This window comes from Hirundo rustica, chromosome 5 (assembly GCF_015227805.2).
Source record: "Hirundo rustica isolate bHirRus1 chromosome 5, bHirRus1.pri.v3, whole genome shotgun sequence".
Classification (NCBI taxonomy): domain Eukaryota; kingdom Metazoa; phylum Chordata; class Aves; order Passeriformes; family Hirundinidae; genus Hirundo; species Hirundo rustica.
In genome coordinates this window covers 73172826-73200498 of record NC_053454.1, presented here as the reverse complement: position 1 = coordinate 73200498, position 27673 = coordinate 73172826, and the positions used below count along the sequence as shown (strand labels likewise).

The 27673-nt window shown below is 42.5% G+C and overlaps 1 protein-coding gene across 10 annotated transcripts in view; it reads right to left on the bottom strand.

Annotated features, from left to right (window-relative positions):
* Positions 1–27673, bottom strand: part of GAB1 (GRB2 associated binding protein 1) — a 94795-nt gene that overhangs the window by 16719 nt on the left and 50403 nt on the right. For 7 of the 10 annotated variants that reach the window (XM_040063790.2, XM_040063791.2, XM_040063792.2 and 4 more), the window contains exons 2-7: positions 22089–22383; positions 11486–11699; positions 8320–8400; positions 3941–4536; positions 2027–2112; positions 1517–1820 (exon numbers count right to left, since the gene is read on the bottom strand). In XM_040063790.2, the coding sequence (XP_039919724.1) occupies positions 1517–1820; positions 2027–2112; positions 3941–4536; positions 8320–8400; positions 11486–11699; positions 22089–22383 (1576 nt within the window). The remainder of the gene's footprint in view (positions 1–1516; positions 1821–2026; positions 2113–3940; positions 4537–8319; positions 8401–11485; positions 11700–22088; positions 22384–27673) is intronic. The other 3 variants (XM_040063794.2, XM_040063799.2, XM_040063797.2) reach the window with 2 other exon arrangements.

Genomic DNA, 27673 nt, shown 5'->3' with positions numbered 1-27673 from the left:
TCAGTTTGTAAATTACGTTAAACAATCCTATTATTTTACAATGATAACATCTTCCAAAAGCCTACAGGCAAAAATTTCATCCAGTGACTCTACTTCCATTCAGAGGTACGTTAACACATCTTAAAGTCCTTCCCCTGGTGTCAGCTACATCTTTCTAGCTGTAAAGCATTTGAGGACGGAAGCAAAGCAGGAGCCTTACATGCCAATTTCTGCACGTGAAACGCGAATTCAGATCAAAAAGAGATGCAAGAACAACGATGCTGCCCCAGCAAACATCTGTGCGGCAGCTTTGCACTGCCAACAGCAAAAGTGAGATGCTTCTCAACACATGCATTTATTACTTCTGAAGGTCAAACATTTGATCAGTAAAATACACAAACCGGCCAATCTGGGAAAACATTTTAAATCAGTTCAGTTTATTCTGAAAATGTTTTCTAGTATCAACTTTCATCAATCTCCTGTCCAGTATTTCTTATGAACTAAACAAAACTGTTGTCTGGTAACACAGAAACAATTAGACACAAGCAGAGGGCCAAAAGACTTTAAAAAAGGCCAATTTTTGAAGATGGGCATGCAGAAAGAGATGTGGCACTTTCCATTTCACACGGCTCATCTATCATAGTGATACTTTCTACTTCCCTTAACTACAGGCTGTTTTCACTTAGTGGTAAAACTACTAATTTAAAGGTTTAGTTAGTGAATATTTTGGATCATCTGAATATTTGCCATCACGCTTTCCCACAACGAAGTCAGTAATTCTCAGTGTAAATACTCACTTTTTCAAGTACGTAAGATTGAAAATAGGACTTACTTAAATGCAAAATAGGGCAGACATTTGACCTGATGTTCTTTAGTTCGCTCTTTTACAAGAAAGTTGTCTCAAAAACTCAGTAGGGAAACAAGTTCCTTAAGCATTTGCTTGTATTTCTAGTAAGATGGCTGATAAAACATTTTAGATAAACTGGAAAATCCAAGCTATTTATTAGGGATTCTCTATACAACTATCTCTTATTGACACTTTGCAACCCCATCATTTTGGTTCCTCAACAACTCTGGTCACCCAAATAATCTTTATTTTAAGGAAAAAACGAACACATTATGTGCCAGATTTAAAGGATGAATTTTTTAGGACAGATTTGAAGAGGCCCTCTACAATGGGTCCCAAGCACTGTTACGGCTGTAAATTTGTGTTCTACCCAATGCCTTGTGCTCTCTCTCTGCATCACAAGTGTCTTCTATACACAAGGACACACTTCTGAATCTTAGGAACACAGTGACCTTTTTTCATTAGTAACTGTGGCAATAAAATCTAAATGTATGCTTTTATTTGGCATTGTTATTGTGACGTTTTAATACTGTTAAAAATAATCCTCTGCGATTTGGATATCTCGTAGGACAGATGTGATTTCTAAGATAATTTCTAAAAACACGGTAATTTTCCACCGAGCAGAAGTCGAGACAGCTATGTTATTTTCTTAGGTGATCAAGATTAGGTTTTCCTGGGGGTTTTCCTCACCTTTTCTGTCCGGTTTGAGGTTCCGATCCACTGGCGGTGGCTCACACTCTGCAGCAGGTACCGACCGTCGGGGAGGGGTCTTTGGGCTGGACCTGAAACCCATGTGAGCAGGAGGAGGGACTTGCTTTCCAAATAATGGAAAATCAAACGTGCCTGGTATCATTGGTACATAGTTTGTTTCCTGGATGGGTTCAGTGAAGCTGCTGGAATGCTGTCGTGGAGGAGAGTTGGGATTCATTGGGACATAATTTTCATCTAGTTCTTCACTTGAAACACTTCCCACTGTCAACATGCTTCTGTTTTTCTAGAATTAACATATATTTCCTTTAACAAAATAAGTTATGCAATCAGCTGTGAATCATATGAGTCTTTTAACCTAATCTACTCAGATTAATGTATTCTTTTGAAACTGAAAAAGAACAAACACTGCACAGCTTGCTTTCTTACACAGGAACAAAGAGCATTCAGGCACTGTCACTGTTGCCTCTCATCAGATCAAGTCATACTTACAAAGTGGTTATGGAAGCCCTCCAATGAATTGGATCTGTCATTCGGAAACGTTCGTGGAATATCATAACAGTCTTGAGAACTAATTTCTGAAGAAACAAGAAGAGAGAGTGGCTATTTATCACCCCTGTTCCTGTCACTTGGCATCCAGAGTCTGCTGTTATTTACTGTCTGCTTCTGACACTACACAAACACACCTCCTGAAGCTGTGGCCCCTAGATTTAGCTGTATTTGAGAGGAATGCATTCGCAAACAACCTTAGCGCTCATCAGTCACAACTTGAAGCTCTCACAGTGGCATTTTTCCATGGCAAGAAAAGAAAAATGAATTTTTGCTTTTAAAGAAGCAGCAGGGTCTATCTTTCAGTTGAGCAGGTGTAAGAACTTAGCGTTAAGAGTGAGAGAGAATCTGGGCCCGCATGAAACACCTATTCTAAAATAAACAAACAGCAGCTGTAGTTTAACATCTGGAGAAAGGTTTTCTGACTGATGCCCTTCGCTTGGAAAGCGCTGATTGGAGAGGATCCCCTCTGCTGCAGGAACAGGTGAATCCCTTCTCTCAGCTCCCCAGGGTGGTCTCCAGGGGCTTTCAGCTGGAGTGGACTGCTGCAGAGCCAAAGACCTCTCCCTTTTCAGTCCTGGCTCTTGGCACTCCCCATTAAGCAGGTCCTCAACTCCGTGGCTGGTTCTTTGCTGGCCAGGGATCTTTGGGAGGCTCCTGGCTCCCAGGGGCTGCTCATCCATGCAGGCAGCAGGCTGCCTCACCCTGTGGCAGGGATCCCCCTCCTCACGATGCCAGCACAGAAACTGGGCAAACTCTGGGTCTTATCCCCAACCTTGCCCTGAAAAAAAAATCCTCTGAAGTTTTTTCTTAAGATTTTCACCACAGAGGAAAGAGAAACAACTCTGCTCTTAAGTACTAAATTTAAACAGTGTTTTCAGAAAGACTACTTCTCCTGAGGCAGACAATCTCAGATTCAGTGTAGGAATGCTCACCTATAAACTTAGCAAAATGAGAGAAAATAAGCAAAGCAAACAAGGATCTTCAATAGAGTTACTTTGTCATTTTAAACACTAACAACCACCATCATTTTATGCTCAGTCTACAAAATGAACGGCGGATAGGACAATAGTATCTGAGCATCTGTACGATCCCATCCATTCTGTATGCTGCCTCCTCTAAAAGCCTTGTATTCATCCTGCATTTCAAGCAATTCTCCTTTAAAATCACCTCGAACATTAGTACTGACTTAAACCAATATAAAATTTCACTTTAGAAACAACACTGTCAGAAATCTGAAAGAAAATGAAACCCTTAGCCCAAGAGTGGTTGACAAGACAATGCACATGAGAGCATATCTGGAGTACCCACATTCAGGTGGCCTGAAAGAACAACTTTAATTGTACTACAAGACTGCAGTAAGCATATCTATCACATGGACAGAAAGAAAGGCCCGTGGCAACGACCATCAAATCGGGGTTCATCTCAAAGCTCACCCAAAGACATCCCACTGATCCTCACAAAACACTTTCAGCTGCAGACTGGAGCACACTTCACTAAGCTGGCTTTGGTCATTCTGAAAGACTGATCATGGCAGTTTTGAATTCAGTTATATGAGCTCATTACCAAGTAAGCATGTCTAGATCTTCAAATGCTTTTAGCCAAGGCCGAATGCCACGGTGCAACACGCATCCCTTATGGATGTTCTGCGCTTTGCCGTTTCGAAGGTTTCTTTTAAAAACCTCCCTTCCTTTTTCTTACGTATTTTAAACGCGGTGAACACAGGCCACTTCGTGAGGGGCTAGCCACTTCTTCCTACAGCCTAGAAACGCCCCTCACGCCATTGCGCCCGTCCGTGCCGCTCAGGTCGCGCAGCTGAAGGCCAGAGCGCTGCAGGACAACCGAGGGAGCACTGACCTTTCCGGAAGACGTTGAGATCTCCCGTCGAGACGGCGTTGGCGCGCGAGGGCGGCGCGCCCGCGGCGGGCACGCAGTAGCTGCCGTCCGTGTCCGAGGCCGTGCGGCCGAGGCCGCAGCTTTCCACGGGAGACCGATCCGCCGCCTGCTGGGGTTTGGGCGGCCGAGGCGGAGGGACGTCCGGAATAGTCTCCAGTTTGGAAGTCTGAGGCAACACTCCCTCCGGGAAAGTTCGCGGGATCTGATAAGTACCTCCGGGCGTGGGGGGAATGTCGTAGCTAATGGAGATGTGCCTCATCTGCGCGTCTAAGGACGCCGCCGAGGGGCTGCTGAAAACGTGCTGCTCTCCTTCGGCCTCGGTCCCGGACGGAGACGCCGCCTTGGGCAAAACATCCTGCGAGTAACTCCTGGGCAGGTTGTAGAGGCCGGAGTCCGGCAGCGCGGAGCGGGAGGGCGGGGAGTCGTAGACGCCCTGCTGCGGGAAGAAGCCGTTCACAGCGTGCTTGCTCCCTGACGGAGCGGGGGTTTTGTGGGAGGGCAGGTTATCGTTGCAGTCTGTTTCCGAAGAGCTGGATTTTGCGGAGTCAGCGTGAGATCTACGTGCGAGATTGCCAGATTAGAACACGCAGAGAAAAACAAACGTTGAGAATCATAAACACAAAGTTTATCGTGTTAACTGGAAAGTCTGCTAGCGTCTCCCATGTTTTTTACAATGAGATGCAGGAACTCAATTATTAAACGAACAGGAGTACCCAGGGATCCTAAGTAACTACATTCATGCAAATCCGTGCGTGTGAAATACATCGCGCAACTGAGGAGCTTTATCAACAGCTCCACAAAAGGTTGATGTTTCATAAAGCAAGTCATTTTCAGGATGCCAGTTTGAAGCCAACTTTGTTTGAAGGCTGGGGGGTTTTTTTAAAATTTTTTTTTTAAACCCATGTTGCAAACTAGCAGCACTTTCTTGGCACTATTAAAGGTAAAAAGCAAGATGCTCAATTCTTGGATGTACAATACTTGGTAATTCTAATCATTATGAAAAAATGTTAAGAGAAAAAATATGACTGCTTGTAACTCCCCTAAATGCGTGCCTCAAGCTGTACTGACCCTACAAAACTCATTTGAAATATGTGAGGAAATGAGAAATAAGAGATAAGATCATAAAAAGGAGGAAAAGAGTATGTTCTCTGAGGGAAAAAAAATCCATAGGTTGCACGTGCAACAGAGAGCTTTTGTCTTGAATGCAAATGATGTAGGTGTTAGGTAAAGCTGCAGAGCAGTTTACTTTTGATTTCTTAGGAAGGTCTTTTATGAGAACAGCACTCGTTAGTACTGGTACTAACCACTGCCAGTAAACTTACATGGAAAGCAACCACATTGCAATCATCTGATTTCCTTTCTAAACCTCCCCATTTACTGTGCTCCAGGCAGAGAAACTCTGTTATCAGCCTGGCTCCTTGCTCAAATGAAAGTCACAACAGTGGCAAAATACTGACACTGGAGATGTTAGTGGTGTAGTTAAGGAAGTCCATACACTTTTTGATCAAACATGCCATGACATTTCCTATTTTCATTGCCTCAATACCATACCACTGTGTTAATTTATACATGCATATGTAAATATTCCAGCATGCATGTGTATCAATGAATACTCGCAATACAACTCTTAGTAAGCTCTATTAAGCAACTGGACCACACAGTTCCAAAACTTTTGAGGAATAAAATACATACAGCACACCCCCCTACCACAAGAAGCATTTCCCCCCTTATTTAACAGGTTCTGCACCTCAAAGTGACCACAACCAATAGTTACTATTCACATTTCATTTGTCAATAGGTTTGTACAAAACTTTCTAAAGGGACAGCTGGATTTATCTCCCTGGGTTCTGGCAATTTGAGGAAAAAGGAATCCAGTTAAGCTATTCATTTAGGTTCCCTCTCCAGTCATCAGAGGAATGGAGAATGCGTGAAACACAATCTGTTCTTCTTAGATATCCATCTAAACCCAGTGAATCACCCCTGAAGTGCATCTCTGCCAGCTGTCAGGGGAACCAACCAACACGATCAGCTTGGAATGGACATCTGCACTCAAGAGAAATGTCATTCACCGCACCAAGTGGTTTTTGTTCTGTTTAACAGCAAAGATATAATCTTCTATCAGGACAAGAGGCTTATGACTATTCTCACTTGAATTTTATCACCTTTTCCTATCAGCTTATTCTTATTGTTTTGGCTTTTTTTTTTTTTTTCCATTAGAGAAAGAAGTACAGTAATTTTGCTCTGGTTGCTATCTTAAACATAGATTTCAGTTCTGTAACTGGTCACAACTAATTTCTAGGTAACTCTGAAGTTTAATCTGCATTTAGTTTAATCAATACCCCCCCCCGAAGATAATTTTATCATTATTTGTTCTTAGCACAACCAAGGAAATAAAACTTCCTACATTCCTCATGATGCTGACCATGAATATATATTTCTCTTGTTTGTTAACAGTTGCCTTAGAGCTCTTTGCCTCAGAGCTTCAAAAATTCATGTATGAACCACTGGAAGTTTAAAACACTTGAAAAATACAGAGCACATAGCCCTGAAGGAAGCACATGAGGTTACAGAGTGCATAATGGATTGTGAACATTCTGAGCTCAGCTCCTGCTGCAGCCCTTCCTCTTTATTCAGAGGACTGATTCAGGAGTTCCTCACTTTCTAGATACACTCTCCCAGTTCTGTGATATCCATTTAGACCAAAATCCCAGAAAAAGTCAAGCATTTTTCACATGAGCAAATATGGCAAAGATTGGGATCTCTAATTTTTATACTAGAAAAAAAAAATCAGACACTGACAATCCATTGCAGAACCAGTTATTAGTTCCAGTTCACTAGGATATACTTTAAAAAGGAAAAAAAAAAAAATCTAAAACTAGAGGAATAAAACATAAACACTACATTTATCTTACAGAAACACACAGGAATATACAACCAAAGCTCAAAATGAAACAACAGCATAATTACAATGCCAGAGCCTAAGGATCACCCATGAAATTCAAGCAACAAATGCTATCCTTTTTAAATATGAGTTTTTCTGAGTCCAAGTGAATGATGCTTCTTTCCTGACCACAAGCACTTGTGCAAACAGAAGGCTTTCAAAAACCATGACACGTGAGGCAGCCAGGTCTGTCATTTGCTTAACTGATGGCAACAGCTCACAACTCTTATTACAAGAGGGCATTTCTGACATAATTCACAATTTTGAAAGTAATCTTTTGGAATCAACACCTCAGTTTACTGAAATTGTTTTCAAAATATGAATGGGTTGTAAGATACATGACTTTGCACAACTGAAAGTTTGAAGACATTCTGAAACAAAGAAAGCAGTTTATGCCAAAGTGAAGCCAGGGAATTCAGCCTCAGAATTTTAACTATTTTTAAAAGTCATCATTAACCAGTGATCACGATAAAAACACCATATGCAATTCTGAAAATGCACAGAGCATAGTTGACAGGAACAGACTGTACTCCTGGTTTGGTGTTCTTTTCAAATGACTTCTGTACTTCAGGAATTTTAATTTTTCCCTTTAGTACAGCTCAATTAAAAAAAAAAAATCAGTGGGCTTAAATATTCCATTACCAATTGGCTATTACAATAAGTATTAAAGGGCTTTTACACCTCAGTTTAAAATAATGGCAAAGCTGGATGTAACACAATGAGAACTCCTCACTTTATAAGCAGAGGTTGACTAAGACATGAATTCAGCGTTATCAGGTGTGTGCATCACGTTTGTGCAAATTATGGTAAGTGGCCAAACTATCCCTTCCTCAGTGCTGGAACTGGCCATCTCTTTCCACATACCAATAAAAGCAAACTGCCCAGCCTGTTGATCTTAAGATGCACGGAGAGGAGGTGAGGCAGTGAGGCAAGGGGAGCCCAGTAAAAAGCCAACCTCTGCCTGCTAAAAACCACTCGTTGACAGAGATCCAGGAAAAAGGTTTATCAAGTGTTTCAGTCTGAGGGGTAATCATCTCATTTTTGCAAATAAAGTATTTGAGCTGGCTTTACCACTCATCCTTTTCGGCTGATTCTTTTCCCATCGCAGAAATCAATATGATTAAACAGAATATTATGAAGAAAATGGCAGCAAAACTGCTCTTGTGTGCCAGCAATCTGGGACAGCAACAGCAAGCATAAAAAAACCAGGATAGACATAAAAATAAATAACAACCAGACCTCTTTTCAGAAAATGCAAGCCAAAGTCACATAGTTTTTCTGTTAAAACTCACAGAACACCATGCAAGATGAGTCTCAAACAAACAATATTTTCAGGCAAGTTAATGGCTCTGTGATTAATTTCTCACACGTGCTCCAAGAATGGCTACTGTTCACTCACTGCAGTGGAATCTTTTTACTTTCAAAGTCTTCTAATAGCAGGTATTCCTGCCCTTCTTCTGAGAGAAAAGGTGACCCTTGGCTGGTTCATACACATGGGAAAGATGAGGAAGACAGCATTTAGTATTTCAATACAACTCTCGAGCGAGCCAGAACAATAAGGGATTTGGAAGCAACGTTTGGCTGCATTTTCATATCTAGGATCCAAATACAAACCTTAAAATCTCCCTAAATGCTACAGTGAAACAATGCTCTTTCTTCAGTCAACAGTGATCAGAGCATGAAACTATTTTAGACCAAATACTGCATGATAGTTACAGCTGCAATTGCTGCATGCGAGACATTCTCACAACAGTATGTGGTGCACTCTATGACACTGTAATGGAGCATTTAATAATTATTTGCTAGGTCTGAAACACTACAATTCTCAAAAATTCCAGAGAGGCGACTCAGATACATCTGTGTTTCACAGTTGCCCAGCTCACCTAGAAAAGAACCTCAAAGCCTTGAAATAAAATTCAGTGGTTCCCAGATTACCTGTAAAATAACATGCAGAATCAGAATAGAAAATGTTCCCTCTGCATATTGGTAATTTTTAAGTCTGAAGAGAAAACCTTAAGTAACTGTAACATTTAAGTTGTAGCTATTAAGCCTCGCACTTTGCACTAAGTCTGTATGAAATACACAGATAAACTGTTCCAGGCCTGGAAAATAGGAAAATGATGCAGCCATTTAATGTTTTTTCTTTGCCTGTAAGGATGTGGACTGGGGTAGAGAGCACTCTTACTAATCACAGATACACAAAGCTCTCATTCCACAGGAAAATGTCGTTATGCTCCATACTCTGTCCCAAATCCAGCAGCTTACCTACTTTACCAGACATAAAACACAGGCAATCCTTTTAGGTGGAACCGAAAGTCCAGCACAACTGTCATTCTGAACTTTCATCGTCACAACCTTTTTAATGGAAGGACACAGCTATTTAGTCAAGGAAAAGAAACTAAGCCCATATAATGTCCAAGTGATCATAATGCCAGTGTCTTCAAATGTTTCTAAAAAGCCATCATTTATTTAAACAATCTCTACACACCCAAAGATTTGGGTCTGTTCTTTCAGTGCTCTAGGCATTTTACCTCCACTGGTCCTTTTGCCTTCCCCAGGACATTCTCCCCTGTGCCACAGTGAATTCCTTGAGAAATCTGGCAGGCGAGTCACGGACTCCATACTTTGCCACATTTTGTGGCCCAGTCCATGGTCTCTGCAGCCTCTACTTGACTCACACATCACATAACTGTGGAAGTCAGGCCGGAAGGTCAATTACACATCCCAACCTTTGTAATTCCTAAAAACGTTGTGGCAGTAAAACCCTGCTCTGAGCCTGGCCCTCGCAGAAGCAAATGGGCACTCGGACACATTTCTGCTGGGCCCGGGCACTGAAACCCAAGTCAGTTCCTCTGCCAAGCTGTTCTGGAAGCGATACCAAACCTAAAAGCTTTTGGCAGGAGCGCTGGCATTCCTCTTCGGCATTAAACATCCACTTCAGCTTCTAAACCCCACTGAACACTGAAACCTTCAACACTGGGTTTCCCCTTCTCCCGCAGGAGGTTCTGGGGCATTCCGTGCTGCCTGAAACCTGCACATTCCATACTCTGGGGGAACTGTAGGCTCATTCCCTTGTTCTAGAAGGAAGACTGCAAAGGGTGGACACTTTTCTGCCACAGAATCATCAGCAAATGGAGCAGGAAACTCCTCAGGCACAAGAGAGCAAAATAAAAATGCCGAGGGAGCGCAGAGCACATGGTACAGGTAAAACTGGCAGAGCATCAAGGTGTTGATGCCGAAGGCGCTGCCGCTAAAAGGTATGGCCCTAAGGAAGCATGCGAAATAGTCATGAAAACACTCCCAAAGGAAGCTTTCCTCAGCCTTCCACCTACTTGTCTGTAATCACAGAAAGAATACGATGTTTTGTTCATTTTTCTGGAAATATCCCAGCAGATTTTATTGGAAATTACTGCAGAAAAGAAGCTTGCCAGAGGGATTTATAAGGTTTCAGAATGCTCAGGGTCGGAAGGGACCTCTGAACATTATCTGCTCAGCTTTTCCAATACCTCCAAGGAAACTCCTCAAAATCAGGTGAGGCTCCTCAGGAGCTTGTCCAGTCAAGTTCATTTGTGGTTCTTTTAAATTGTATTTTTTAAAGAGGACGGAGACTCCAGTATGTCCCTGGGCAGCCTGCTCTAGGAACGGCCACCATGACCCCTTCTGGCAAACCACAATGATGTTTCTCAGGTAGCCACTGTGAATATCATATCCTCCTATGCCGGAAGTGCTGTGCATTTATTTAAGTTAGAAGTAGCAGGTGGAGAAATAAAAAGAGATTTAATTCAGCAAAAGTTCTAAATTTTTCCTTCCAATTTCCTATTGCACACTTCTCTAGAGAACTGACTGTGTAGGTACTCTTTATTCAGTAAAAAATAAAGCTTATTTGAGTCTCCTTTTAAAGAAATGTTATTTGGAAAAAGCTGAAATTCAAGATACGGAAACTGAGTGGTTTCAGCCTCTGCATTCTTAGTTATCATAAAATGATTGTTTGTTTGTTTGTTTCTTGTTTGAAAGTCTGAACCATGCTAGTAATAGTAAACAAGTGCCACTTGAAGATCACTGTACTCAGTGATGTGGTGATCTGGCAGGTGATAATAAAATCAGCGTGCTTTCTAAACCCCTCCCATGAAAACTTTAACTGGCAAAACTGGGGCAACAAATGCCAGGAGGGAGGAAGGCTAAATTCCTCCAGCTTTGTCTAGTACTAGACTGGACTAAGCACACCAGCTTGTGGCTAAAGAAAGGGTACTTTGTGCCCTGCACCTCTCCAAGCTCCAACAAAACGCTTGGATTGCCAAATTACTGGGATAATTCACGCTGGCATATTGCTGCCCACACTTCTGTTCTGGAGGATCCAACACAGGTCTGGCCCTGATCAAACAACTTACTACTGCAGCAAAAGGTTTAATGCCTGGAAAGAAAGGAAGGAAAAGTTACAGGCAGCTTCCCTGCGTAGGTATGTGCATCCAAACGCTCAATGTCTCGGCAGTTAAAAAACGCGTTCAGCACAAACATTCTTGGCCTGTAACACAGATAAGCGTGATTAAGAAACAAAAGCCACTTACCTCATAGGTTCAGGCTTTTTACTTTGACAGTTTATTAGCAGTAGGTAGTCTTGAGGATCTTCTTGACCAGAGGAAGACTCCAGCGGGGGGACGTTAATAAGCCGGTAAGGAGAGGGAAGGGAAGATTCTGCCTGCATGGAAGGCGGTGAAGTGTTGATGGGCAAGGGTAACTCAGCAGATGGTTGTAAGGAACTGACTGGTGGCTTCACAGCATCTGCAAACACAGGAGCAAAGAATTCTCTATACAGCGAAGAAATAGTTTTGCAACAATAAGAAAAGAAAATTATTAGCAGGGAATGCAAAAAATCTCGGGTTTTAGTTCAAATTTGTGAAATTGGACATGAGAACATTTGGATGTTAACGTTCCTTTCAGGGCGTTTATATTTATATATCAATCTTTATATTTTCACACTGCGATCAATTTCTTAAGAAAGCCTCAGAAACAGAGGTTCTGCCTTATTTAGTGACTTATTTAACCTGCTTTCTGGCCACAGAAAGAACAAAGACGCTGACAGCTGCGGTAACACAGCTAAAAACACAAATCTGTTGTTTTAATCAAGAGGACACAAATGCCCATAAGTTATTACTTGAACGTGGCAACCTGAGTCAGCACTTGCAAGTACTCATTCCTTTGTGCCCAAGGTCACTTCAGCCTTTGAGATTAGTCACCAGACGAGGCCTGGCCACTCTCAATATCTGAAAACCAACAGGAAAACTGCTGCTTTTGCAATCAAAGTTCCCTTACAACCACAAAAATAACGCAAAGCTACAACAGGTAACGTGTTCCACTAAGCCCCCTGATTACATAGCCTAATTTGTTATTGTTCTGTGATAAATGAAACAGTTGTGGTTGGTTTTGGTTTCCTTTTCTTGTTTCGTTTTGGCTTAGTTTGGATTTCTTTTGGGGTGGGGGGGAGAGGAGGTGTTGCACTGTGGTTGTTCTTTTTTTAATAACCTTATCTTTATAATTCTTCTCCACTTCCTATCCACATATATTCTAAAGTAACTTCTTTTTTCCTTCTAAATACATGCATCCAGACTATTAAATGATCTGGGAGACTAGAAAATATCGACACTGTCAGACATTAAACAATCGTGTGGCTTTTTCATTGTTTTAATGACACATTGACTAAGAACAACATAATTAAGCAAACTATTTCCCAATTATCGAGGCTCCCTTGCAGCTCACTGTACATTCCAGGTTGCACATCCCAAGAATGGACGCTGATGATTAGCATTGTTTAAATGAACATGTTATTATCCAATGCTCCTGCTCCTGTCAGCCTTACAGGCACTACAAAGTAGCTTCATTGAGCTTCTGCTTCCCAGCACTACCCTGGGAAAAACCAGATGAGCAGCCCAGAACACAGCCCTCCTGCTTCCAGTTCTCTGCACGCCAGGTACAAGCGATTTAGACATGGAAATCGAAACGGCAGCACTTGCTTTGAACTCCCATGGCACCTAAACAGGCTCAGAAATTAAATCCCACCACACCCATGTGGGTGGAAGAAGTCTAGGTGTATGAAAATTCCTCAACTCAACCTACCTGAAAAGGTAGGATAGCCTAAAAAAATTATGATGATGGGTTGTGGCTGACCTATTCATCAAACTAGTTAGCAGAAGAAAGGAAAACCAGACTGCATCGAGGGATCACACACATAAAAATAAATTGATGCACCCAGATCAGATAAATAATAGTAGAGAGATGTTTATAACTCATAAAATCTTTAAACATTACATTTCTTGAAAGATATATTCCTGAAAATTCCTCACCACATCCTGTTTGAAAAATGGGGGGGGAGGGTAAAGATAATATTCATTACATTAACTGTTCCCAGAAATCTCTTACTTAAAATGGCCAATCTTTACTTAAATACCCTTGTCTTTATAATTCCTATGCATTTCCTATTTATTTGTATTCCGGAGTCACTTCCTTTTTCCTTTCAAATACAGCAGTACTCGGACGCAAAAGCTACTGAAAAAGTTGTCTATTTTCTACATGCTGAAACATAAAACACGAGCAATCTTCTATCATTTAGGAAATTTGAGAGCTCGAAGGGGCCTCTTTGAGGCACCCACTGATGATTCTGCATCCCCCTAATGCAGGGGTTCATCAGCAGGGAGAGAAAAGCGCCTGAACGGACCTACCAGGAACGTATTTCTCCTTGCTGGAAAAGTGGCAGCGGGAGAAGGGACAAGCAGCTCTCTGCCACGGCCCCCGCACAACCGAGGCACACAAGGAAATTTCCGCGCCAGCGGGAGTGGGGAAGAAACGTTTCCTGCCCAAGACATCGTTCTTCGACCACCCTCAGAGAGGAGAGCCTCGAGAGCTTCCCCGCGGCCCGACCCCGCCCCATCCCCGGGCCGCGCACAGCGCGTGTCAGCGGGACCGCTCGGCGCCAGGGTCACGCGAGGGGAGAAAAGCCATCCGACAGGATATCCTTGGGGCTCCGCTGGGAAGATGGGTGTGCCAGCCGGCCCCCGTGCAGTCAGGAGAGCCCAGGAGGTAGGCAGCAAGGTGCCTACGTGACCTGACGCAATCCGTGCGCTGGCATTCCCAGGAACGGCAGCGGGACTCAAGGGTAACTTGGCAGGGAGAGAGAAAATCAAGAGCTTTGAAAGGGGACCAACGTAGCCACAAAGGCTGATGCACTGCTCTGCCTTCTGGGGCACCCCGAGACAGAGGCTGCTTCCGCAGCCTCTGCTGACCAGTCTCTGACATGCTGCTCTCTGAATTTCTCCTATTTTTTGAGTGCCTTTAGATTTCTGACCTTTGCTACCATCCTGTGGCAGTGAGGTCTGTCCCTTAGTACGCACGACACGAAAACCCACTTCCTTTTAAACCCGCCGCCTGATAGCTTCACTTGATGTATTTCAGCTCCCATCTTCAAAGAAATTGTGAACGATTGCCTTCTACTCATAATTCCCATTCCCAGCTTTACGCAACTTTGTCGTAGTTTTTACTGAGCTGGTGCTGTTTAATTTTTCCTGTGCAGAAGCCATTTCATTGCACATCTGGTTTCCCTTTACGCTCACCTTTCCTAGCTCAGCTACTTTTTCTTTCCTGAGAAGGAAAACTAACTATTTCATACAAAGCATAAAAAAAATACAAGTCTGGGACACACTTACTAATTTACAAAGACATAACAATGATTCATTCTGCTCCTTTCCTAACCTTTTCCTTTCAATTGTTACTGAATATTCAAGGTGACGCTGTCCAGCTGTCTGGAAGCTTTATGATCTCTGAGCAAGGATTTGGAGCCCATTAATGTTAATGGATCATTAGGGACACTTTCCCTCTGATGAGGGGGAAATTATCTGTGTCATTTATTTTGACACAGATAATACTTGATAAAATCCCTGATACTCCTACAGAGCTCTGTGGGGTTTGTTGGAGATTGGCGTATGTGTGATTTGGTTGAGGTGGGTTTTTTTGTTTTTTGGGTTTTTTTCAGCATATAGAGCATTAACTATTAAAATACCAACCTTCTGATCTGAAATCCATCCTCATACAGGCATTTTCTATGTGTTAAATAGCGTGGGCTAATGCCACGCTATTTAACGCACAGATCTACTGCTACACAAAGATCCACTGAACTCGGTCTAAGGCACTCCAGATTTGCTTTATGGCATCGATGCCATTTCAAATTTGACTTCCAGGGAAGCAGGAATGTTAAAACTTCCATCACTGAGCAAATGAAGGCTGTTTGCCTATCGGCACCCTCCCAAACGTTCTCTTCAGCCACGTACTCCTGGAGCTGATATGAAGGAAAGTTTCTCTCTCAGCAGCCCATTAGGATTTCAAAGAGCACAATCATGGACTTGCTCCACTTTGGACTAGCAGATTTTCAGGGAAGGGGTCATCTGCACACCAAAGAGCGTTGTAAGTCATTTGGTTTGTTCCCAGAGCTCAGACACTCGGACTGCTTTGAAATAACTGGGAGCTGGAAAAACAGCCAGAATATTTAACATGCAAATGAGTCTAACAAGAATCCTATTTTGTTTTTATAATTCCTGCATTCAGTACAGCTAGAACAAGCAGCTTTCTCAAAACAGGGTAAGAGTTTTATCTTTCCTCAGTTGGCTTGTTATGAGCAGTTATAGGCTTAATTTTCACTAGAATTTATACTTTTTTCCTCATAACTGTTTTCAGATCTTATAAAATTAATGAGGTATAAAGAGCATTTTCTGAAGAAGAATAACAAAAGGCTCCACTTTCTCACTTTCTTCCTTCTTAACTACATAAAGCTTCTTTATTCCACAGGTTCCTCTATATCTGTGCTTTGTGTACAACCTAGAAAATCCGAGTGTGGGAGTTTCCATTTAGGATTGGGTTTGTATTTTGGTGTTTTTTTTTTTTTTAATGAAAGCAAAAATTAAATTGTTTTCTACACTATGCTGTATAGTCTCTTAATATTCTAATTATGCAAAAACTTGAAATATTCTCATGGTGAACAAAACAGAGGCCTCGTTACAGCACGCATTTCTTTAAATGTCAAAATTGCAATCAAAGTAAGAAAATGCATTCTTTGCACATTGTAGATAGAAATATGAAAACAGAAATGGGGTTTTCCCATTGCAACAGTGAATCAGAAACAGATGTGCAATGGCGTGATTCTTCTATTCTTCTGAGATGTTTCATTCCATCCACTTACTATAACGCAGGTGCTATCAAAACTACCAGTGGCCAACAAAATATCAGGGCAAAAACTTTGTGCAAAAATTCACAGATACAAGAGCAAGAGCCAAAATTAAACAAACAATCAATCAAAACCTTCTTAACTTCAGCTGAAACCTTAAAAGAACCTCTTTGTTTGAGAGATCCCGGACTCACAGGGCCACACGTGCACGCACAGAGCACAAGCACGTGGGTGCTGGTGGGCACTTGCTCTGTTTGCACATTAACTGGATGGATGGGAGCCAGATCCAGCCCAGAAGGGGCACAGACACATGAGCATGGATTTGGGTTTTGGCATTAAGTGATCAGCTTGGCATCAGTATGAAATCTATGCAGCAAAGCTCCACACTGAACCTCTCTGCTACACCCAGGAAAAGTCCTTTCAAACGTTCTAAAAACCCCTTCTTATGCATTTCATAGGTTTATTTTCTTAGTTTAATATAATCTCACAGTGTCTCTCTCTTTCTGAAGAGAAACATGATACCCTGTTCAAGGAATGAAGAATTCAGCTTTGCACATCATGTCCAGGACAACCCTGTCTCCGGTGTCCAAACCAGAAACACGACCGACCGTTCCAGGTTCCATCACACGCCGAAGTTTCCAGCTTCGGAGCTAACAGCTAAAATTTAGTCCTTACTATCTGCAGTTCACGTGTCATTTTCAACTGCACTTTTGGTTACCAATTCAAAATCTGAAAAAACCAAAAGCATTTGCACTCGGAATTGACTCCCCCTCTCCACCTGCAATTTTCTTTTGAAGACTGTTCACTTAAAGGGAGAAATAAGGGAAACATCTGTAGCCTGTTCTCCCCATCTTCAGATGGCACACAGGCTGGGTGAAGCAGGAAAAATAATCAAGGAGTCCTGTTAGAGACTAACCTCTGTAAGTGCTCGTGAGGAGAAACAGTGCAGCCCACCACACTAAAAAGGAATTTGGGAATTCTTTCTCTTCCCCAAAAAGGGCCAGAGCTTTCCTTGGCAGAGCATGCTGCTCTGACCGCACGGTGACCTTTCCCCAGCTCGGTGCCTGGACCGTAGCGATCTCTGTGTCCCAGAGAGGCTCCCATCACTCCACGTGCTGCCTCCCAGCACCTCACAACTCACGGGACAGCAACCTGCAAAGCGCCTTTCCAGCCCTTCTCCCAGAGATTCAACAGTAATGTTAACAGCACAAGAGGTGTCCGGCAGGAACAAGAGAAAATTAAGTTAATTACCTGGGCATAAGAGATTCAGTTCATTTTTCCTCAAGGAAGAGCAGAATCACCTTCCACGTGAACTTCTGTTACATGCAGCTGTCAGCTTGAGATAATGAGTCAAACACTCAAGATTAAGATTCTGATCATATCCCCGATAGCAAATTATTTTTTAAAAGTATGTATTTTTGCCTCACATCTTGTAAGGGAAGACCTGCTGCTGCAGATTTTGTGCTCTATTCATCATCTTCATCACCTCCCTCAACCACCTGTTCTTTTACCACATCATCTGAAGCAGAAGACATCTTAGTCCTGTCTGCTGTCTTCTCTTTCTCCTTTGGATAAGAGGCAATGATCATCTCAGCTCGAGCCACCAGCTACCAGCTCTATCAAACCCTTGATTATTCCTGTGCAATTTTGCTAGAAAGCTTTAACATCATTCTTCAGTCTATCATCTTCCCCTCGGTAATTCCACTCTTTAAAAAATCCTATTTGTCCCAGGGGCCATTATCCCCCAAACTTTACTTACTCAAAGCAAGGAACCATAAAAGCCTTCACAAAAGGGATGTCTTTGTGCCACTATTCCTTCTAAAGCTACTGCTACAGACCATCAGTCAGTCACCCATCCTTCTGGCACGTCACCTTTGAGCCAACAATTCTTTCTAGCTAATCACATCTGAGAGACACAAAAGCGCCTCGACTCTCCATTAGTACATCATCTCCGTAGCAAAAACTTCGCACAAATTTTTTTAACCTTATTACTCTGTCCTTGCACTTCTCTTTATGCTCTTCCAGAGCCTCCCTTCCCTCACCAGCTCAGCTATTCCTACTCACTTTTGAGCCCTGTAATGACCAAGGTCTCAAATAGTCAATATGCTATTGGGATGGAGATTTTGCTTTGCCAACTGTGTCGGGCCCTGTCATCAACTTGCCAAAGAAGAACATTTTTTATTTCTTACAGGCACACCCTTGATGCAGGAAGGGCACCCCAAACACCTCTAATACCCACTGGTCATTAATCAAAGACAAGGAGTCGGGATGGGAGGCTGAAGTTATGTTCATCCTGTCAGTCTGATGTTGCACCCAAGCTGTGATCAACCTGCAGTGCATGGATTATCAGAACATCCTTTTAAAAAAGCACGGTCATTTTTGGTTACCCCAAAATAATTTTATTGCCCCTTAGGCAAAAAGGTATGAGGGCACAGAGCAGGCAGCAGCAGCCTGACCAGAACCTTTGAAAGCATCATGTGTGAAGCAAGCTGCAGCTCCTTCAATGCATGGCCCTAAAGATGACAGAAACTGCTCACCACTTTTTATTATTTGTGTAAATGTCATGGTAGATTTCAACTTCTTGTTCTTCCCTTTTTTGCTTTTCTTCTCTACCTGGTTATTTCATCTGGTTTATTTCGCTACTGCTATCTTTATTCAAATGAATGCATGCAAGTAGCATGTCTGCATCTAGTAAGATCATTTCCTCCTTCCCCTGCCCAGCCAAGCACGCAATTCACTAAAACACAGAAACATGGAGCTGGATCACATATAAAACATTCATCACAGATGGCTACTAAATTCTAGGGAAGGACTTGCACAGCCTGTGCTTAGATTTCCTTCGAAGGGTTTTCTTTATCGTTACATCACTCACTGAGAGAAAAACAAGTTTTATCTCCAGATAACAACGGATCCAAGTCCTGCTTATCATATCTTTTGGGGTTTTTTTAAAGTCAGTTCTTCCCTCCACACTTTCTTCTCAGGGGAAAAAAAAAAGATAAAAAATTCCTTCAACCTTTCTTTTCATTAATCTCTCTTAAAAGAACATTTCCTCTATTTCTACCTTTCCTTAAATATTTATCCTCATCCTTCTGAAAGTTCAGGCCATGATATTTCAGAGGATGTCTCCACAGCAGCAGGCACAAAATAGCCATTACCCATCAGGCCCATTCAGTCTCTCCATCCCAGATGGTCTCTCACTAGAGTTCAAAGCAAAATGTCTTTGCCTTATATCCATTTTGGCCTCTAGATGATCTCTTACATCATGATCTTACAGAGAAAATATGAATGCTAAAAGTGCAGTTTGAAACTCTGTGGCAAACCCAAACCCAACACTCATTTTTAGCACCCCCCAACCTGGCACATGTGTTTTAAACAGAGAGATGCTACAGAAAGGTTTTACAGCTTCCATTTGAAAACAAGAAGCATTAGCTGAAGAAAATGTAAAAAGTACCCAGAAATTTATTTTTAAAAGTAAAATAATTATTTATCCTATTTAAAATAAAAATTCCTTCCTGTTTCTGTCTTGGTTAAGTTTAAAATACCTAAATGACTGTGAAACCTTTCTTAAAAGAAAGTCCCTATAAAAAGCCAAATTTTGCATATATTGCAATCGTAATGCAACCATTACAGATTGCACTACACTATGATGCAGCCAGAAATGTGAACACTCAATGCTTCTAATATGATTGAGGAACATAAATTTGGCTACTCTGTCCAAGTACAAATGTAACATTGCAGATCTCCACAATGAAGAGATTTCACATTCATCAGTTTCTAGTCGGGAGGTCAAAATAAAGCATTAGGTAAAAATGAGTACTCAAAATAATTTCTAATGAAATCAAACAAAACCCAAACTTTACATCACAGGAATCGCTGAGTCTTTGCTATGTATGAAAGGAGCAGCTCAGAGCTACCCTGAGCTTTATTTTTCTTTACAGTTAAGAGCAACTCTTTCTGCCTCATTTGTCACAACACCAAAACAACAACTCCACATTTGTTTTCTAATAGCGCTAGCCACTGCCACCTTGCAGATTTTTTCTTTATAAATCCAAGGAGGCCAGGAACAAATCCAAGTGTTCCTGCACTTTCAAATGAACCCCAGCAGGAGCAATAGGGCAGCGGTGTCCCTAGTTCCTGACTGAGGAAAGGATGCTAATGACAGGACGCTCACAACACAACCCTTAATCAGTCTGGCAAGAGACATTTTGTCCAGCCTCAAAGAAAACTATCTTCTGCTTCCACAGGCTAATAGAAAGATTGGTTACACTCCTTTTGTTTAGCTCCAGAGTAAAATAATAGTGCATTTTTACTGTCTGAACTTCATCTGTTCTTTAACTTCCCAAAATAAACTGCAGGTGAACAGAGATTTTATGAAGTACATTTACGGCCTGCTCCTCCATTGGCAGGAAGATTCATCTCGGAAAAATAAGGACTTGGCAATAAACACTCAGCAACTGATTTTCCCATTTTCCTTTTTTTAAAGCTCTTCCTCAATGCCCTGCAAGGCATCACTAAGCCCATAAAACAGGCAGCTCTGTCAACACTCAGCTGTGTGAAATAAAGGATGAAACACGCAATGAGAGTACAACGGGCAGAAGTTATCGATACAATTGGCTGAAGCAAAAACTCGGTCTGTGAGGGCACAGTCACATCTCTCCACACCCAGAGCAGGTTTAACCTTCGGTTCAGTGGCAGAAAACTCAGGGCTAGCAACACACCAGCCCTCACAGGAAAGGTCTGATGGTTTCAAGGGGATCCCCCCGTTCCGTGCAACGGACACGCGCTCCTTCGTGCTCTGCCAGAGAGCAGCCAGGTGCGCACGTTTCCTCCCTGGATCCCACATTCCCAGTTGGTCCCCAGCACCACGGAGTTCTGCCCACAGCTGCACTGGTGGGTGCGCTGCCCCCCGTCTCTGGAAGGCAGGGGTGCCTGGCAGGCCGAGCGCGGGATCCCGCGGCAGTCGCTCTCTGAGACGTGCTGCGCGCCCTGGCTGCGCTCAGGGGCCGCAGAAACACGCTGGAACCGGCAAAAGGAGCGAGGAAAAGGAGCGCCCCTCCCTGGACTTGCTATTAGAGTCAAAGTCAAAGATGAGGTTTTCGTGACTAAGTTGCTCAAAACTGCAATAAGGAGAAAGAAAAGGGCCCCTTCCTCAGAATGCAGCAGTATTTTCCGGTGCAAAGTGATGCAAGCCCCTTTTCCTCCTTCACCTCCCTCAATCCACGATCCTAGAGAAAGCAGGGATTTAATTCTAGCCCCTTCAGTCAGGCATGCCTCCTACCACTCCTATTTAATCCTTTCTTGGAACTGTGCACAGAGCTACAGCGAGTCATGTAACTCGCTAATCTCCAAAAGGAATGCAGGAATAACAGGTAAATAAATAAGAACGGATTCAGGACAAGCACCGGCCACAAGGTATTTGCAAGGAATGAAACACACCATCACGTTCCTCCAAGCTGCCTTCATACAGTATCTATTTTGGTAGGATTAGAGTTGGATAGTGCAGAACTACAGGGTTTTTTTGTTCGTTTCAGCTGATGGGGGGCGGATTTCTTTTCCCCCAAGTTTCAAAGCAGACGGAGAAATGGTAATATTAGAAACCTGACATTTTGCACTCATTCCTGCTTGCATAACCATATGTTTTTATGCCAAATGGGACTCCTTTGATGATTATGAAGATCTACTGCTGCGCATGATTTTACTCAGAGATTTCTCCTGTACTCCCAAGACTTAACATCACACAGAACAGAAGAGCGTCATCCACGTTCTACGGCACACTTAATTTGTAACAAATTCTGAATATCTCCCTCTGCTCCGCTGACTCTTTTTTTCAGGGTAACAAGGAAGTTTCAACGCCAATACGCACAAGTTTTAAAACGTATGCCAGCTAAAGATAGTCATCTCATCTTTGAAACATTCTTCACACGTAGGCACTGCCCTCTCTCAGAAAAAGCGACAGAACTTACCCTCATCCGTAGGGTTGAACCCACAGATATCACAGATACATCGAACCCACTTGTTCATCTCCTCCTCGCTGTCTGCCACCAAATAGAAAACTCGGTCTATAGTGTTGATGTCAAAGATATAGCTGTTTTCAAACTCCTTCTTGTTGAAGGTTAATCCAGCATCCACTTGTTGACACAGATTTAAGTCAATAATTCGGATAGGCTTCTTGGCATGGTCATTTTTGTAGTATTCCAATACATCCGGGTCCCCCGTTAAGCGGCCGCTCCGAAGCACAAACCATCTTCTCTTCCATGCCTGGAAATTGGGGAGAGAGAAAAGGGGGAAAAATTAGAAGGAAGAATTCACACTTCAGGACCTTTTATGTGTGGTTTCAGCCTGGGTTGAACCAGGTAATAGTAAGTAGCTCAATTATTATACTAAGAGATTACACACCAAATACCCACATTTAACATTATTTAGGTATTGTTACAGCAGTGGACTTGAGGACCAGTGAATTTGTATTTTAAATTTTATGTCTTGGCTTTGTTTGTTACAAGTGGATATACAAATTAAATCACTTGTTTACAAACTGAGAAATCATGAATACACTAAAGAAAAAAGTGGGGTGGGGACCAGGGATGGGGGGGAGGGGGTGGGGGAAGCACACAAAAAGGACTTCTGAAGGAAGCTCTCACGGGCATGGGAAAGACAAAATAAAATTCATCTTTAAGAGTTCCACGAGGTTTTGTTTCCAATATCCGTTGTTTCAGGCTGATGCATTTTAACTGAATTTTTCAGCGATACTCAGCGAGTGACCTGCATTTAAAGAACAGACAACGCTCACATTGTACACGCACCCCGATGCCAGGGGAACTCTGCACTCAGAACCTCATCGTATTTCTACAGTGGTGCTTCTTACAGAAAAAGAGCAACATTATTATTTTTTGAACCTGTTAGAGACATGGGGATGGAGAGAATGACCAAAGGTTTTAGTTTTACCACATAAACCTAGTCTTTGGGGAAGATACAGAAGAAATGATTTTGATAGTCTGACACTGTGCCTATTACACCAGCCTTCCTGATGCTGCAGAAAGAAGCTGGTCTAAGAGAAAAAGCAAAACGTCTCATTCTCGAACTAATCCTCAGCTGCCTTTCATCCCGTGGGCCTCCATCGCCTGCGTAATTCTCATCAAAGACCTTAACTCAAAGCTCAGCTTACAGCTGTCCTGCTGCTTCCAACAGCGCCTTTATTGCCCCACGTGCCTGTCCTTTAGTTCCCCAGCTCTACCAGCAATCCTGTGCTAGCAGCTTCCTTTTCCAGCCCAGTGCCAGGACGATGGGCACAGCAGAGGAAACCAGACATACTGCCACTGCTCCCTAGGAGAGCTGCACTGCTTCCACACTGAGAGATGTGGAGGTAGAGCCCAGACCCAGAGGGGAGCCACCCCCGTGTCATCCGCCTGCTCTTACACCTCTCAGCAAAGTTACAGACCGAGGTAAATCGGCGCAGTAGCCGAGCCACTGTGCATCACACCCCAGCCTCACACCAAGGCACCCCACTTTAAACTGCCTCAGGACATTCAAACAAGGTTGTCAGCAAGTCCTTTGGAAGATTAAAAAACAACAGCAGAAGAAATGCACAAATAAGCCAGGTGAGAGCATTTCCCTTCGGCCAGCCCTGGCTGTGTGCTAACCGAGGAAAGGAAGGGAATCAGCAAGACCAGTCCCAGAAGGGGTCAGGATGTGTGATGTCCTTTAAACACTGGGACAGCAGCTTTGAAAACAAGAGTTTCTCGCTGTGTCTTAGGGAAAGATCCAGAGCCCTTCTTGTGAGGCACAAGAGTGCATCCATTCCATTTTTCGTAGGTGCTACCTTCAAACAGACGAGTGCAAGGAGGCCACAGGGGACAAGGAGCAAGGGCTGCGCTGCCATCTGCCCGCTCCGAAGGAGAGCTTTGCCCCAGAGACTCACAAAAGCCTCACTGTGAAGTGGGCATGCCTTTGTGGGGTATCAGGCTTAGAAAGATATTATGAAAAGATAACACAGAAAACAGGAGGGAAGGAAGAAGGACAGACAGCTTAATTAAGGCTTGTGATCCATTCTCCAACGACCAAAGCTCTAAAAGTTTTTTGATTTTAAGGTAATGTCTATATTTTACAAAACAATTGTATTTATTGTAGTTCTGAACAAGAGCATCTGTTTTTAAATGCTGAACTGTGTGAATCAAGTCAAAGTCTCAAGCATGGAAGCAGTAAGTTTAACTGGGTAAACAGTTAAAATGTAGAAGATGTAATAGATCAAACCCCTTCAATTTAGATTTCCAGTGTGAGTCTATCCTAGCAGCACAGCTGGATAAGCACCATTTAACTGCGACCCAAAAACATTAGCAGAGTTTGTTTTGTTTCCTGCTTCCAAATCAAGTGACAACTCAGATGCTGGGATAACAGGAAACTTCAGCAGAGGAGCCTCTCTGCAGGCAAGGCTGATCACAGATAACTGCTACAAACTGCTTCAGAAACAAGCTTTATCTTTAACCTCAGCCTTCAGTCACTCAGATGAAATGCTCAAAGCAGAAATCAGGAGGAAAGAGATTAGAGACAGGGGATGAACCAGAGCAATTGAGAAGCATGATGCGTTTTCTCTCACAGTTTGTGCAACAGCAAAACCCCCTGCAGAAAAACCCCTCCATCGACTCTGTATCAACCAGGCGTGCCTCTTCTAAAAGTTCATTTCTAGTGCTGTGTCAGGGAAGGAATTAGCAATCCTGACAATTTCTGTTGAGTATTAATGAGTAAATAGGACTCTAAAACTGAGAAAAAAACACCGAGCTAAAAAGAATTTCCTTCCAGCCCTCCAGGCTACAAAACAGCAACTCTTAAGCATTTAAAACACTGAATTTAGCCTGCTAGCACCTGCTACTATTTTTGAAGAGTTTTCACACAGTGCATACGCGAACATTTATTTCAGTCCTATAGTGAGTCACACTCTGAAACTGGCACAGATTATATTCAAAAACAAAAGCAATTCCATAAACTACGCACTAATAAGGCAGATACAAAGGTTCTCTGGACTACAGCACAAAGCACAATTTAGCAGCAGAATAAAGCTTAAAGCTAGACAAGCGAACTGACATCAGCACCCTTGCTAATCATAGTACAAAAGCGCCTCTATACTTTGTCAAAGTGCAAAAAGAGCTCACATAAATCACCCTTTGTTATTTGAAAATATCTGGGATTCTTGAAGCTTGATCTATTTTTAACATTTCAGTATTTGTCGCTGCAACGAGAGCTGCGCGCTGTCCCACTGAAGTACAGAATATTCAGAATATTGGGCTGTTTGTGTTCTATGCGCAAGGAAGAGCTTCTTCAGCAATGGCTTTCCAAAGAGCCATCTCTAAAAGAGACAGTGCAAATACCTACTTATGCAAGTTATATATATATATATATATATATATATTTTTTTTTTTTTTTTTAAAGCCCATTTGGCCCTTTTTGTTTGAAAATGTGATTTTTCTAACAGAGGAGCATGCTACAAACTACTTCTCATAATCACTCAAAAAGATGCAACCAGTTTACTTCGCAGGAAAATTAAAGGTACCAATTCCTTATCTGTCACGTAACTGCTGTTATTATCTGCCATACCTGATCAAACACCGGTTTTCTGTGCTAGGAGTCAACTGCTTTAAGTTTGAGAGGTCAAAAAAATAGCCAGAATACAATTTCAACATTTTGTAGTTATTTACTTCTGGGAAGAAATGTGAGCAAATTTTTTTTTTTTAAATGAAAGATTCACTCAAATGTATAAAATCTTATTAATAGAGATAGTGTTTAAAAAATGTATTTTATAACTATACTATCACTTAGTCACTAAACACTGCTTGCAGAGCAAGTACCTAATCCTGATGAAAAACGGCTCCTTTTCTAAGCGCTGTAAGGCAAACATCGCGGCAACCAAGTTCACCAAAAGCCTGTGCAGGCTTTGCAAATGACCCCAAAGCACAGTTCCAGAATGTCTGCTGCTCTCCCCCCAGCCTGAGAAAGGCTCTGCGTGCCTCTCAGCTGCTTTCCTCCTCTGGGCTGCCCAGCACATCAGCTGCACGCCTGCCAAGCATCGTCCCGCTCCTGTCATGAGACCGTGGCATCATGAGACCATCAGAACGATAGAAACCAGCTTGTTTGCTGGCTTTTGAGGGAGCCTGGAGTGCGACGAGCTGCTCACCCACAGAGCATCAAATGGTCAAAGGAACGGTGCAGTTCTGAACTTTTCACACAGCGTTTTCACTAGGTTACAAAGTAAAACCGAGACGTTCCGACCATTAGGGTCTTTTTCACTAAGGTGTATGCAAACTGCTGATTTCCATGTGAATGAACGAGCTAAGAAATCGACTGAAAGCATCATGCAGCAGCGTCAGGGTTTAGTTGGGTTTTGGCTGGTTTTTTAACTACTGCATTACTACAGTGTGCAGTACACAGAATTTACAAGATATCCTACTTACAAGAGGTACACCTGTTGAAGAAGCTGTACCTGTACTTCCCTTAATCTTTACATCTGTGGATTATTTTCCTCTCCCCTCTCCTCATACACACTCCAGATGTACTTCATTCAGCTGCTGCCTGTAGTTCAAAGACGTAGGAAAGAGGGGATGTATATGGAAAGGAAAGGGAAAGGAAGGAGGCAGGGGGAGGAAAGAGCAGATAACTTCTATTTTTTAAAGGATTTACCCTTTCATTTAGATCCCCTTAAGCTGTTGCTCAAGAGGCCAAAATGATGACATGACATGTTTAAATAAAAGATTTGAGATGTTAAATCCAAGACAGTTTTTTCTGGTCCGTTCTTTTCAGATTTAGCTCTCACATGGCCAGGGGATTGCTTACTGATAAACTGATCAATTATCCTTCTGTAGTTTCCTACTGTTATTACCCACCATTCTAAGGTTGCTTAGAGCTGATTTTTCCTCTTCTAGCACATTTGCCACCATTTTTCTTTGGGGTAGGATCCAGTCAAAAAAACCCTTTCAAAACTCCTGAGCACCGGCTAAGTGAAAGAGAGCATCCCTTACACCCCCACCCCAGTAACACTGCTAATAAATCTTTCCCCACATGAACAGTAAACCCAAGAATAAAATTACAAATCTCAGTTCTTCCTTCTCATCTCTCATCAAGTGTGCAGATGTTTGTGCTTAGGTTTTCATCTCTGTGCTCACAGAGTGCTTTAAAAGGGCACTGTTTGGCATCCTTGGCATCCTCCTTTCTCAGAGACATCAACAAAGGCCTGGCAGAAAGAAATGACCTAACCAGGGGAACAAGGAAGGCTCCAAAAACATACCTGGTGTTTCATAAATGCACAAGAAAACATTTCCTTACTCCAAAAGGCCTTATGAAGTAAACAGAAGACAGAAGGCAGAACGTGAACCTGAGAGAAGTAGGAACTGCAAAAGACACAGCCTGAAGTGACTTCATAATGCTCTTGTGGACATTAAAGTCCTACTGCTACTACTGAGCATTTTTCAATTGTCTGCTGGGATCAAGATTTAATTTTCTTTAAGCCTTTTGGCTCCCATCTATTTAATCTCTTTCTACTTGTTTTTCAGTGCAAAGGTTAAAC